The sequence below is a fragment of the Dendronephthya gigantea genome, unplaced genomic scaffold (assembly GCF_004324835.1).
Source record: "Dendronephthya gigantea isolate DGI-Jeju-01 unplaced genomic scaffold, DenGig_1.0 000121F, whole genome shotgun sequence".
Lineage (NCBI taxonomy): Eukaryota > Metazoa > Cnidaria > Anthozoa > Malacalcyonacea > Nephtheidae > Dendronephthya > Dendronephthya gigantea.
The window spans coordinates 317,895-333,280 of NW_021163131.1; the positions used below are offsets into that span (position 1 = coordinate 317,895).

General features: G+C 37.7%; 1 protein-coding gene and 1 pseudogene across 1 annotated transcript; both read right to left on the reverse strand.

The window, feature by feature from the left end:
- Positions 1 to 2,309: 2,309 nt before the first annotated feature.
- LOC114535572 (uncharacterized skeletal organic matrix protein 5-like) lies at positions 2,310 to 3,391 on the reverse strand. Its single transcript, XM_028556857.1, has 2 exons — positions 3,323 to 3,391; positions 2,310 to 3,093 (listed from the first exon to the last, which is right to left on the reverse strand). The coding sequence occupies exons 1-2, from the start codon at positions 3,386 to 3,388 to the stop codon at positions 2,569 to 2,571; spliced, it is 591 nt and encodes a 196-aa protein (XP_028412658.1). The 5' UTR covers positions 3,389 to 3,391; the 3' UTR covers positions 2,310 to 2,568.
- An 8,073-nt stretch (positions 3,392 to 11,464) lies between these two features.
- LOC114535571 lies at positions 11,465 to 13,404 on the reverse strand (annotated as a pseudogene).
- Positions 13,405 to 15,386: the final 1,982 nt, after the last annotated feature.

Here is a 15,386-nt window from a genome sequence, read left to right on the forward strand (position 1 = left end):
TTACTCAGGAAAATAGGAAAATAGATTCAATTAACAAGTCATTCCAGCAATTCATTCGTCAAATATTAAATTTTAATAAGGTATGGTCTTGGCGTTTCTGCCAAATTGTAATACATCAAGATTGTAATATATAAAGGTCGTGTATAAATATGAAATGAGAAAAACAATGGTTTACTGCTATAGTGGCGAACAAACTGTAGAAATTTTCAATTTACTTAGCGCGGAAATTTTCAATTTATACTCATAATTCCCGCTTACGGAAATGTTCGTCGAACGTCGGCTAGTTACGATCGGATGCTACCGACCGTTTACGAAAAAAAGAATTCAACGGGTGTCTGTAGGTGCATGGGCAACAAATTAAATTGTTTCTCTCTCTCTTGAAAGTCATCATAGGTACCTTATGTGGTATATTAAATACCAGATGCACTGCTTGCGACAACAATGGTTCTTGTTTGGCCGCGTTCACCACTTGTTGACGACGAGATTCCTCGTCTCCCTTTTTAGGCCACTTTCATCACAGTTGAAAATCTCGTGTGCTTTGAAATTATATTTATCCATCGCTGTTTTTAAATTGCCAAAGTACCTGTTGACTGAAGTTGTATTCAGATCAAGCACACGATTCAAAGATTTATCGCTGTCGAAAAGCTTCTCTATAGTATGAAATTTATCAGCACCATTTTTTGCTAGATTTGATACTAATTTATCTATAGCGACGCGTTCATAAATTGTAGAGTCGATAAAATCCAAATTATCAATAGAGAAAGAAATGTTTTTCAGTGTTATTCGGGATACAGTTTATCTTCTTTTCTTTCAGCTTATTAAGTCTTTGCATATAAACTGATGAGAATCATAGCCGCGTAGATTGTGAACAATAACGGGTATTCGTCCTGTAAAACTATAGTTTATGTTGCAGTCATTGTGTGCAGCTCCGCAAAGTTCAAATCCACAAATCTGACAATTGATTGCGTTTTGAAACGCTTGCTCTTCTTCTTTCTCAATTCGCATAAGTTCGACAAAATCAAGTTTCTCTTGAATATATTGTTGTTCCTTCTCCAAGCACTCTAGAAACTTGTCGACTGCGTCTTCTCCACGATAAACTACTACAGGCGCTTTAGAATACTTCTCATGGTGAGATATCACGATGTATGCAAAGCTACAAGGTTGATGATGCTGGTATTTTTCAGTATATGATTTCTCAGGGTTAGGTTGGGTTGATTCAATCTTCGCTGTAAGACTTTCGAAGTCGGCGTAAATCGCAAACGGAACTTTCAACTACTTTATACACTTTATACTACTACCACTTTATACTATACTAGTGGTGTAGGAAAGACGAAGCACAATAATTGGGGGCGGGGGGGCGTATTCATGCATATATTCATGTTAACCGCCTTGTAAAGCCAATAAATTTGAAAAGAAATTGATCTCGCCCACCATGAATATGTGCACTCCTGAAATAATTGAAATTTAGTTTTCACTTGGTCGGCAAATTTTATTTCAAACATTTAGTCGTTATCTTTACTAAAACGGCAGTTTAGTTTAAACACTTTGGAACTAATAATATTTTTGTATGTTTCCATGGTGACAGTCGATAAGACCACGTATTGCACTGATGAAGGCCCGGGTTAACGGACCGAAAGCTTTGCAGTATTAAATACTTACGTGGTGTACCTACAAGCTAAATTACTTTGGAACTAGTTTGGCTAACTGCTTATGTTTCTCGACAATGTCTTTCATGTGTTGTGTTAGAAATTAACGACGCTGACTGATAAACAACCCGGTTACATTCAAGCTAGGACACTCGAGTTTCACCTGTCCTTCTATAGAATGTCATGTATATCCATAAGTATCCTTAGCTGTCCTTATCACATTTTAGCCAGATCTGCTTTGGTTTATATATATTTATAACATGAAACGTAAATGTCTTGCCAAATACTTTTAGCTTCATCGTAAATGTATACGGGGTGTTATTTATTTATTATACTTTACGTTATACATACACCTCAAACTTCATCTCAATTTCAAATTGTCCACTGAAATAGCTACCTTTTTGCCACGTAAAATTGACCGTCGCACCGCGCGCGTTTTAGTAGCTACTTCATGTAACAGCAAATCTATTCTTGAAATTTGTTATTTTGTACAATGAATTACATCTCTCGCAATATTAGCATTAGGATTTAACTGCATTCAATTCTGTAATTCAAACTCTTATCTCAAGATTAGCAACGGGCATATATATAAAATGCTCTTCAATATTGTAGTGCAGAAATATACTTTTTAGTTGCAAAATTTATAGAGCTTTATTTCTGTGCATTTAGCTAACTAATTTCTGTGCGTTAAGCTTACTTACTAACTTTCATACTATTTTTTAAGTTCTCATTCTAGCTGAACTTGATTTACAGAACTCAGAACCTACATATTTAATAAGTTTACCTGCAATACACACAACCTACGTATAATTACCTAATATTTCTGACTTTTTTTAATTTATCAAACTCAGTGTATAGTAACATTATTAATGCCTAGAATAAACACAATATTTATCAAGCCGTTATTTGTATCTAAAATGTATTAGTGAACTAAAATATATCCGAATGCCGGAGTGAGTTTCTTGCCATTATCGTTGTTATAACATAATGCGATATTACCGCATGTTATGTTAGACGTCACGCCGCAGGCTTTGTAATAAGTACCAAATCCTATGCATGAATCAGGCGTTCCACAATTATTTTCATCATTCGCGTGATATCCAATACGTACATAATTTTCAATATGTATACTCTCAATGCTGAATCCTTCTTTGTTGCAATTTAGTTGTAAAGATGAGCCTGCGATCAAAGATTTCCACGCAGCCCGTCCAGCGCTTGTGTTTCGATACTGCCCGTCTGCGATCAAACTGTATAGCGAACTGGCTTCATAATTCAACGTCATCCATCTTCTGTGACCATTAACGGTCATACCAAGACATATTTTCTTAAAAGGAGTGTTCCAATAAGAGGCCAGTTTACTTTCTTTTTCTGTTAGTCCTTCAAGTCCATCTTCAATTGCATAACTTTGATTGTTCGTCCAGTAAGGTGATTCATAGGTGAATGTTTGCTAAGAAAATAATAATTGTTTATTTGAAGTGATTAAAAATATTTTTTGTGTACAGCAAGGCGAGTGATCAAATGTCTAGAGATTCAACAGAATAAACAAAATTTGTAACGTTTATACAACTCAGAAACTAGACGAAGCTGATCAGTTGCACTTAAATTTTCTTTTAAGAATTTTATGCTTCATTTAACGAGAGTCTGATTGATTACTGATTGGTGCAATGAAATCTTGCCTTATTTCCGTCCACTTTCAACACTAGTGTCCAGCCTCCAGCTCCACAACCTGGAATATCTGTCATGTGACAATATGCCTTGTATGGTGTCGAGGATATGTTTAACTGCAGAGTGTGAGCACCATTAGGCGTTGATCTAGATGAAATAATTCCTTTCAATACGTTACTGCTAACATGCATTGAAGAAAAACAGTCAATGTCAGCTGTATATAAAACTCACGGTTTCTTGAGTAACAAGTCTTTGCAAGACGAAACTACTTCGCGTTCTCTCAAAACTAAATTGCATAGAAAAAACAAAGGTTGTATGCCACTTACAATAGGCTAAAATTACCAATAGAAAGATTTAGTGGAAACGCATTATATACACTCCTATACTTACTTGGGGAATATACGTTACCAGGCTCCTTGTTCAACTAAAAGAGAGAATACCAAGCAAAATATTGTTTAACATCAATTGTACAAAGCCAAGTTGGATATAAAATAACGTGTTAACTTACTGGTTTAATTACGACAAGATGGTTGAACTCAGGGCTGCTTGTTTCATCTTCATCAGTTATGTCTTGATGTGTCTTATTGTTGAGCTCACAGCGACCGTTACCAATACCAGATGTTTTGTAATTGACTGAGGTACACGATTCATATCGAGCGCAGAGCAAACCACATTCAAACTCGAACTCTGCTTGTTTTCTTTCCATGACATGATTCGCCAAGTATTTTTGCTCGTATTTTCGAAACACGACTTGCTTTGGGTATTGGTCTTGAACGAAAACGAGAAATTTTGAAATATTTGGTGGCTAAAAGTTGTTATAAATCTTGTTTCAACTTTTTAAGAATGCTTGGAATAAGAAATGTCAATGCCAAATGACAATGATAGCACATTTTAGTTCGACCTTTCGGCAATTTGTACAGATGGTTACCCCTGAAAGAATGCAGCATGCGACAGGACACTGAAACTAAAGCAAAGTGCTGATTCGCGCTAAAAATATCGCCATAAACAGAATGCCTGATCGAAGTAGAATTAACAGTCCTTTACGATGGATATATGGATTAAAAACAGCAAGAAATGAAATAATATTTTTGAAATGAAAATTAGTGATCAATTTCAAACATCCCCGGATTTAAGGCAAAACGAATCAAATTTGAATTTATTACGAGCTTTAATGCGTGGATTCCCAGAGGTGACAGAATGCATCTGCATGATTTTCGACCTGCAATTCTTAACACACGATTTGGTCATTTTCAGCCATTATGGCGTATTAAGGTATTTTTATATTCCCGTCAAATTGAGAAAGACCTTAAGAAATTGAGAAATGGCTTCGCCTTCGAGATTCACACATTGTTACCAGACGCAACGCAACGTGATATTTATCTCAATTTTTTTTTTCTGAAGTCAATAACTAAAGTTTTATCCTGTTCAAAGGTTTGAAAATTACTCATCGATACTATACATTTTGATCGACAAATATCCCCATACGTAACTTCCGAAATTTCCTTTCGGAATCCAATTTATTTTTAGCAGAAAATTCGTAAAACTTAAGCAGTTAGCAAGGTGCGTCTCCACGCAACGGTTTGTGTTTTGCGTATCGCTGGAAAGATAAACTTTAACACTGCAAGGCAAACTAGAAAGGAAAAGTTACACGTATTTTTCAACACGTACCTTCATTTGGTGCAAGACCATATACAAAAGTTTGAAGATTAAAGACTATCAGCAACAAAGGGATGACTTTGCGAAATCCACACAGCAAATGTCTCGGTTGCATAATCAATGCTAAATTCGCTGGCTGTTTTTCTTGGTCAGGCGACATGTTTACCGTCAGTTGAAGCTCTTTATCTTGAAAAAACTAAGCGGTTTTTTGTCCCTTTTAAAATTTTATCGACAACCAATTCAACTCGGACAGAGATGCTTTTTGGGACACTTTGTTTAGGTCGGTCTGTCTGAGAACATGAACGCAATCTCTTTAATGGGATCTATTCAATTGTGCTAGAAAGTTAAATACGCCATGTTATTTTTCAAATTATCATTACGAACAATATGCTATGTGCCTGGCGCCAAAACACACATTTATTCATTTGCTATAACATCACGAGATGAGAAGCGAGAACTGCGTGCACGGTTCGATAAACAAACGGCAGAGTTCAAAAGGGGCAAAACATCAACGAATAATGACAACTGATTCTGCAGTGTATCAAAACTATACTATTGAATGTTGTTGGAAACTTTGCCCGCATGTGAGTTAGCTTCAATGAAACGCGGAATACCGAATTTAAGCGCGGCTCAACTTAATAAAACATGAACATAAGAAGAAACAAAATAATAATATCACAATTATTATGCAAAGAAGAAAACGAACAAATGAAAATATACATCGGGAACTTTTATATTGCAATTTGAGGAAACAGCAAGAATTATTTTATCTTACATCTGGCTTCTTCAGTAATGAAAAACTCGATGACATTTTCCATCTTCAGGATTTATTTTGTTTCATGGGTAAACAAGCGACAACAAATGCAAGTTTATTCTAATATCGATATAATTCGTTTCCTACTAAAAATTGATTGTTTTCATTGTCGATAAGCACTTAAATATTAGCATAGCGAGACTCAATCGTCAGGCTGGCGTCGCCATTATAGCTCATTATAGACGCTTGTTATAAACGGTTTGCACAACTGAAGAAGACTGAGAAAAAATAATTCGCCGAGATATCAATAGGATCTATTGGTCGACATTTTAACAATGCTTGTTTAAAGCCAAATAGACAGCTACTACTCACAACTATCCATCGAAGTCTTTAACACTGTCCTAGCAAAAGCGGACAATCCGAAAATGCTACGTATAGTTATTTGCATGGCTTTTTAATAATCAAAATGGCTTGAAGCGCTCCAGTTTTAGAATCCGCGTTCTCAAACGTCACTTCCCTACGCTAAACTCTATGCACTGGTCGCGGTGATAGTGCAACATTCTTCATGGCACCATGGTTTGCACATACCATTCTCACGTGCAAACTCGATGGTGGATAGGGATTTCTCCAAAATCAGCTGTTTCCCAAAAAAACAATATTCCCGGCTTGATGTTCCCCGCGTTCGGCTGTGGTCTTTCTGCATCACATGCAAGTGTCATTAGTTATGGACTTTGATGAACTGAAAACGTTTTAAAAAACAGCAATTTTGCATTTGAGATTATTGTTAAACAGTGCAGTTATAGATATCCGAAAGTTAAACATATAGCCTAGCAAGACTTGGAAGGAAATTGTCATCGGTATTTATCAGTGTATCAATTTATATACGTAAATGTATTATAATAAGTGTAGGGGCGGTAATCATAAGATTTGTTATAAAGTCGTATGAAAATTTTGTGGCCACAATGTGTTACTAACCTCACACAGCATGTGTTTTTGATTTTCAACATGATCCACGTACAATTTCGCTTTCTCGAATGTCTCTTTGGGTATGGTCTTAGGGATTCTTAATATCTGTTCTTCACCGGCTAAGGCACATTCCATAGCATGTTGTAAAACATGGAGAGATGCGGCCATTCTCGGTAAAAGGTCTAATTTTTTAGACTTGGGGCGGGGTGTTGTTTCTCCGTCGGCAATGGCATCGTTGATTTCACTTGTGAAGGCATCCCGTTCGTTTCTCATGGCATCTTTTTCAAAACATCAGATACTTCAGGAGAAACGATAAATCCAGCCCCGTGAATGGAAAGATGCTTGACCAAACCGGAGGAAGTTGTTCGGTCAAGAAGGCCGTTTTTCACGTCGTCTCGCAGGACACTTTGAACTGGCTTCATACAGCCATGTTCGATAGCAGGAGATTTCCCGGTGCCAGGGTAGCCGACGAATATCGTGTAAAGGCTTGTGGATTGGTCGCGATTCACTGTTGAAACGGTAACTTTTGCTTTGCTCAGTAGGTAGGAGACAGTGGCAATGATCGTCGGTAGGAGTAGGAGATAGCCGAGGCAGCTGTTGACACTTGTGGCCTTGTGCGTTAGGAAATTGATTATATTATCCGGAATGATTCTGGCGTTATCGAAGGTACAGTCTGACAATCTTTTTTGGAGACGGGACCATGTCTTTTCATGCTGACGTCCGATTTTCGTGATGGGATTCGAGGTTACCATTTCAATTTTCTGATATCGCGGGTAGAGTTGTAAAAACAAGGTGACCAAACACGTCTTGCTTGCGCATTTTATGTGCATGGATCGGCACTGCCATGGTGTAGTATAACGGTGTAATCTTCGTCTGAAGCAGAACACCGGTGTTTGACAGATTATGACTAATTAGCGTCGCTGAGAAAAATCTACTTTTCAGAGGCACACACAGCATTAAAAAATATTGTTGCTCGAGATTGAACGTTGTGTTGTAACATTGTTAATCATAAGTAAGAAATTACGTGTTTATATGTGTATTGAATTTAATAGGATAACTACATGTGAAGAGCTACTACGCACAAGTGGTGTGTAAACAATGCGCCTTGATTTGAAGACATATCGATGCGTTCAGGGTTCACCTATCATTTGGAAATAGTGATTGAGCAAATTGGTTATCACTATTCACATTGGGCTGTGCAAGCTGGTAGGTATCACGATAACCGGCTGGCGGTGCTGTAAATTGTTGTGGCATGGCACATGGTTGAAGCATAATTTGTCGTAGCATTGCAAATCCATCTTAATAGACCCAGTAAGCTGTTCCATATTTGATGTTAGTTTATATACTCATATTGTCTGCCTGCTGCTTGTCCAAGTTGTCCAGCTTATATGCGTTAGCCTTTTATTAATTCCGACATCCTCTTGCACAACATGCAGCAATTGAGTGTCGACTGATAACTTGCTTTTGAGCTTTTCTTGCCTGTAGCCATTTAATCTGCATGGCATCTATAGCAGGTCACGTCTGTCATTTAATGCATCCCTTCTCTCTTGTTGGTTTTTTTGCTTCGCCTGAACTTCCAGCTCACCCTCTGATCCACCATCTTCAAGATGCATGATGCTGGTGGATAGAGTTCTTGATCTACTCAAAGGGGTATCAGGTCTGCTTGAAGTTGATGATGGGGTACTAGGTCTACTGCTCGGAGTTATAGGCATGCTATTCAAGTTCGTCCTGGATCTCGTTTGTTTCTATTCCTGTCGGAATTGTGGTTGTTGCTGGAGAACCACCCCATATTTGTTCGCACAAATCGAAGTATAGAAGCACAACTCTACCGTGGCCACTCTTTCTTCCGCTGTCGACGGCAGATCGATATTTTATCCGTATTGCTTTCAGTTTTGATGTCAGATGGGTCTTATTGAAGTTATTATCGTCCTGTGGGAATTCTTTTCCAATCCTTTCGGCATTTTTGGGGTAAGGATACTGAGCCAGAAACATCTCTAAAATATCAGAGTATTTTGATACACACGACTCTCAGTCGACATTCTCTGCCGTTCTTTTAACTTTATACTCTACGACAACATCTAAGAGTAGCTCAACCTCATCATCCGTCCAAACGAGGTTTTCGTTTTTGTTTTTGGCTTGCTTGATTTTTCTGTTGTATTGGACATTTCTCTTGTAAAAATATGGCTTATGGCAAATAGTCGTTCACAAAATGTTTACAAATAAAACCACGTGCAGCATGCGCGCGTGCGTGGAAGCAGGACGCTTTCTAAGTTGTACCGCGAGCTCGAGTGACGTAATCGTTTTCGAATATTACGTGTGGACGCGGATAAATATTTTAACGGATAAATATTCTAGCGTTTCCATAAACAGGGCCTATGCTAAGTGTAAGAAAAACGCATCAATTTGAAGAGGCTGTGAAAAGAAATACGAGTATATATCGTGTAAACACTCACAAACGGAAACCTTCGAAGACAATTGCTTCGCAAACAGCTTGGTGCGGTAAATCGGAAATAGCGGCTGCAGCCGGATGAAGAATTTGTCGGCATGTTGTGAAACATGGACTGGACTGGACTTGTAAACTATGGACTGGACTGGACTTTTAAAACATGGACTTGTAAAACATGGACTTGGGAAACATGAACACCAATCTTCGAATTTGTTTGTTTCAGCTCATTAAACACATAAAAACACATTACAAAATATCTTGCCACTCTCTGCCCCAACCTTTATTTGCCGTCGAAATTGGAAGGCGATAACGAAATAGAAAACGTCTACTATTTACAGGCATACATTTGTATCATATATAGTTAAATTGCAATAATTAGCCTTTCTCACGTCGATGTTAGAACTGACTTGGTTTGTACGTCGGCACTCCGACTAAGACCAAAGTCACTCAAACGGCAGACATTTGGACAAGTGTGATAAGCTTTACCAAGAGAAGTATCATCACTGCTATTGCACATATGTTGATTACATACCAAAATGTTCCCAGGTTTTAAATCACGATGCGCTATATTATGGCTGTGAAGATAGTCCAGGCCAGTAATGACTTTTTAGTTTTTTGACTACGACATCCTGTTGGCTGGTAGCGTCGTGAACATATTTTGCCAGGTGTACGGAACCAAAACTACCAGAACCGAGCTTTTTCTGCTTTATTATATTAGCCCATTCAAATTTTGGTAAAACAGGCTTATCGTTTGGCTTTTGCGTCAGTTTGGGAAGCTTGAAACTACCGAACATTTTGGTTTACAGACCTTTACATTGTTGGAGACTGACAGAGATTAAATAAGTAATTTGATATACTCGTGTGATGTACTCGCGCAAGTCAAAGTCTGGGCAGCCTATGATTTGTTATGCAATAATAAACTGGCATGCGCTTAACGCGCGCGTAGCCATTTTACATTTAATTTATTTTTCAATTGAATTGTAGTGTCTGCTTGATATTGACACAGAGTAAACAAATAAAACAATAGATACAGAGCTGTTTATTACTTACTCCGTAATATTGGCGGCAGAGAGTGTTCATGTCTTACAAGTTCAAGTCCATGTTTTACAAGTCCATGCATGTTTTACAAGTCCATGTTTTACAAGTCCATGTTTTACAAGTCCAGTCCATAGTTTACAAGTCCAGTCCATGTTTTACAACATGCCGAATTTGTCAAGTTTGAGCAACATAATAGTTTCTTTGTGTTAATATTTTTTTTGATACAACACTATTATGACATCATATCGCAGATGAATAGTAATAGTTTAATTGAAAAAAATATTCTTGTATGTTTGCATGGTTACATCAATAAGTAAATTAGCTTGTAGGTACACCACGTAAATACTGCAATATTACAACAATTAAATTTACGATGAAATTCATAGTTTAAAATAGAATTGATATAAAGGACGTTAAATAATCACAAAGTGTTCCACTTCCGTACACAATAGGGTAAGCAACTATTGGAAATCGATTGGTATACGGGATTTTTAGAAAGCGGTTCTGAGTGCAAAAGAAACTTTATCCGGGTCAACCCTAACTCCTTCTCCCTGTTCTGTTTACGCTGAACTAAACCTATCCTAATCAACCATGTACATTAGGGTTGCTGCAAACATATATATCTAGTTTTAGTAAAAAAGTGAAATACATGCAGAAATATGAATTACTAAGGCGGGGGTACACATGGATTGGTGGTTGTTTTTGAAATGGCTATAATTCTAACGATATTCATCAAAGTTATGACAAACTATATATCAGTAGAAAGCTTATGACCTATAGAATCTAAAAATACTAATCATTAGTACCTAACATGCTTTGTAACCTGACACCATGCTGTGAAACATACCACATGCTGTGCGAAACTGGGGTGCATATGAGAAAAGATATCTGCTTGTAGATTGTCTGTAATTTTAAGAAATTTTAACAGTACGTAGGATAGGCATCATTATCTTAATTAAGCATAGAACGTTTTTGTATCTTGAATCTGGTGGTTGCAGTCGAGGAGCAAAGTTAACATAGGTTTTTTCGATAATATTTTTTGTCATAAAATGTACCCCAAGCAAGATACAGAAATTTCCTATGCTCATTTTAGATAGCTGTAACATAGGAATAAGCCCTGAAAATTTCAGGAAAATTGGTTAAATACATCATGAGATATCTTTTCTCAAAGATGGAAAAAGTACATTGCGAGAAAACAAGCGTTAAAGTTTTTATATAACTGTTCGAGCTGTTTCTGACAGGTTTCTGGAACTTTAGCCTAACTATTTTGTCATTAACAGTACTTATGCAACCTCAGAAACCTCCAGCCTCATAAGTTGTCCCTTCTGTTTCTCGCAGAGCTTCTTCTTTCCGGGTTTTTTGGAGCTGCTCAGCCTGTCGACGTCTTTTGTTTTTTTCGGATGTCTGGTGGTCAGACTTTCTGAACCGTTTCTTGTCTTTTAAAAGCAAAGATCTCTTTGTTAGCTCACCAGCTGGAATTGCAAGTAGTTGCATTACTCTCTCTATCTCTCTGCTTGCAGCACCACTACGAAAGTGGCAGACAGCAGATGCAGCTGCAGATCGCACAACTTTCACCCAATGATTCTTGTGCTTCGGACACCGAGCCCACACTAGAGAGTTGATTGACTCATTAATATTCTGAGTTGCACCTCTTACACACCTTTCCAATAGCTTACTGTCACTTAGAGTTAGAAAAATTGGTTTGAGCTGGTCAAATAAAACTTCTGGCAAGCAATCATCTCCATTTTACATCGATGTTTCCAAAGCTTGATCTTGCTGCCATTTGCACCATGAGTTTTGTCCAGTAGGACAACACCTATGTTGTTTTTTAGGATCATTTAATTGGACAGAGTGATGTAAAATTGCTATAATATTCTTCTTCATGGCATATACAGCAACTGAAACTTCTTGATCCGTTGGATTTGGCGTAGACAGAGTATTTTGTCTTATTGCTAATCCATAATACCGCTGTATTTTCTTTATTTTCTCCTCTGTTAACCGGCCCCGTCCTCCAATTGTCTTCCCATCTGCAAGTTTGCCTTTTGTTGTAGCTTTTAGGTTTAGGAGATGTTATCCCATTCGTTTTTGTACGTGCTCCACACAATCAAGCTTCTCAACCTTAATTTCATCATATACTTCCTCCACAGCGCTATGTGCCTTGCTGTCTCAATCTGAGACCATCCATCTGTAGCGAATGTTATACAGATCCAGAGACCTGCTCTACAAAACTTTTGCTCCTTCCATCTCCATTGCAGGTGAACTGCCACTAAAATTTATATCACATTCAACAGAGAACACATGTTCAATTTCCCATTCCTCAAATTCTTCATCAGTCGTGCACTTCGATTTCTTCAAACCGCACTTCTGACAAGATTTTGAGATAACATGGTAGTCAAGTACTTCCCCAGTGTCAACAGAAATTACAAATACAACACCAAAAAGAGATGTGAAGCCTCGCTTGGCCCAAGTACCATCAAAGCTTACTGCAACATCGACAGTAGAACTTGTATCTTCTGAACCATTTTCCTTCAAAATATGTTCCCTCAAGTTTTGTGCAGCTTGTTTCATTTCATCTTTAGCTTCTTGCTCAAGAGCAGTTACAACTTTTTCAAAGTGCTGGTAATAGGTCGTCCTAGTCATACAAGGCATGTTCATTATCCCACAAAAAGATGCAAGACCTTCATAACCACCCCCTGATTCCACAGAATGGTACACTGCACGTCGGTTTACATTAGCACTGTTTCCATTTATAGAGAGCTTAGAGGACGTCTCTAAAGTGACTTCCTCTTCACACGAACTACATTTTGCTTTGAGATCAGGCATTAGTCCTCTTTTTCCAGCAATATCTTCGTGAATAACCAAGTGTCCTAGATTAGAAAAATTATATTAACAGTATTACCAATCTTAACTGATTCACATATGTTTGGTGATTATTATATCATAGACAGATGTCAATAGCCTACTGTATACAACCAAATCAAGTTAATTTTGGAAATAACAAACCAGTTAATGAAAAATGTAGTTATAGAAATTATAGAACATTCAAAGTATAAACTAAGTACAGAATTAAAGGAAGATTGAACAAACACCTCCTTACCTGCGTCACAAACATGTGCATTTTGAAATGCTTGATGACAGCTTATTTATATCAATAAGGCGATAGCCTTGTCCAGCATGATCTATATCTTGGGAAGCCTCCAAAGCTGATGTTTCTGCTTCTTTTGACAGGTTTAGTTTTCTTCTGGATGCGCTCAAAAGCCTGGTTGATTCCACTTCCTGATTAGGTTCTGAATTTTGTGGGGCTGTACTTGATCTCGCTGAATCACCGCCATCAGTAGACTCGCTCACGCTTGAGTTATCTGTGTATCTCTGCCTTCCAGAAAATGGTTTTCCTTTTCTTTTTTTCTTATAAATGTTTTTGTTCTTATAACCAACCATAACAAACAGAAGTAAGATAATATAAAGTAATTTTTGGAACCAAGTTTGATATTTAAAGCAGTCCTAGTTTAGATCCGAATGATACAATGTAGCTTTCAAACAAGAAATATGCCTTCCCATGATGCTTTACAGGCCTATTTGTAAAGAGTGGAACTTCATGTAATCCATGATAAACATAACCAGCCTTTGATCACGTTTTCAAGACAATAGAAACAAAAAATTACATTGAAAACAAAAAACAAACAAAATGCGTTGCCATAGTAACCGAATATAGTGGCAGCTAAAACAATAAATAAGTAGGTAGTAAATAATTTTTTTCATAAAATACGACCACCACAGCTTCTTCAAGGCAATAGAGCTACCTAAGACATCAAAGAAAATTTTTCGACTTTCAGGTCGAAATCCATGTGTACCCTTAATAATGAAAAATTACGCAAGTTCAACGAAACTTATTGGTCGGTGAATGGTCGGTGTAAGTGCATCAGTTGTAAGCTGATACCTTGTAAATTCACACTTTAAATTTTGATAACTTGCATTTTGAAAACATTCGGACGGCAAACTCGAAACGAAACGACAACATTTATATCAAGAAGCGAAAAAGTAAAGCACATCCATGGATAAGGCAATACAAGTGTGTACAAGAAGGCAGAAAACGAATAAAACGAGTTCACAGTCACAGACCGAGTGGACTACGTTAGCAACACAAGATGCTGCTACACAGCACCTTGGTTAGGGCAAAAGCTACGAAAAATACCGGGAAAAGAAAACAAATAATAAGTGGACTTATGACCGTCTCAAAGAAGAAATCTTGTGGAATAAGGATAGACTGATTGGCTGGCTTATTGATGAGAAGTTAATAACCGGGAGTCGAAAATGCGGACATTGCAATGAGATCATTAAATTAGTAAACGCAACTGACAGATGATCGGACGGTTTAAAGTGGGAATGCTGGAGGCAAATTAACGGCAAGCTACACAGGGTTGAAATGTCGATTCGAAAAGACAGTTGGTTCGAAAGAAGCAACCTGACGCTAGTTGAAATTGTAAAATTAACATACTGGTGGTGCAGAGGGGTAAGCCAAGAGAACATTGGGCACGAAGTCAACATAAGCGAACATACATCAGTCGATTGGGATAGCTTTTACCGAGAGACTTGCGAAGTTACACTTCTAGAGAGAAAAGAGAAGATCCGGGGGACCAGGAAAGATTGCTCAAATCGACGAAAGCAAGTTTGGAAAGAGAAAATACCATCGAGGACATAAAGTTGAAGGGCAATGGGTATTTGGGGGAATCGATAAAGAATCCCGAAGAAGTTTTATGGTAGCCGTTGAGAAACGTGAAGAGGAGACCTTGTTGCCATTAATAAAGCGTCACATAGCCGAGGGTAGCACGATAATCTCAGACTGTTGGAAAGCGTATGTGAACCTAGAGAAGCATGGGTATGTTCATAAGTGCGTTAATCACTCTAAAGATATTGTAAATACTGATGGCGATCATACAAACAAGATCGAAGGTCATTGGCAACAAGCAACAGCAACATTGCGAGAGGCGTATTCGAGCACAGATCTGACCATGCAGCAATATATATGAATAAGATCTTACTGGCACAATCCACTCTTTTTTAGTAAGCGCAAGGCATATAAACGGGAATTAGCTTTTTTTAAGATTTTCTCAATATTGGCAGTTCCACGTAACATCATCTGACAGAAGGACTCCAAGTAGTTTAAACGAAGTCACTCTCTCAACACAGAGGCCAGATATATAAATTGGATGAAAAT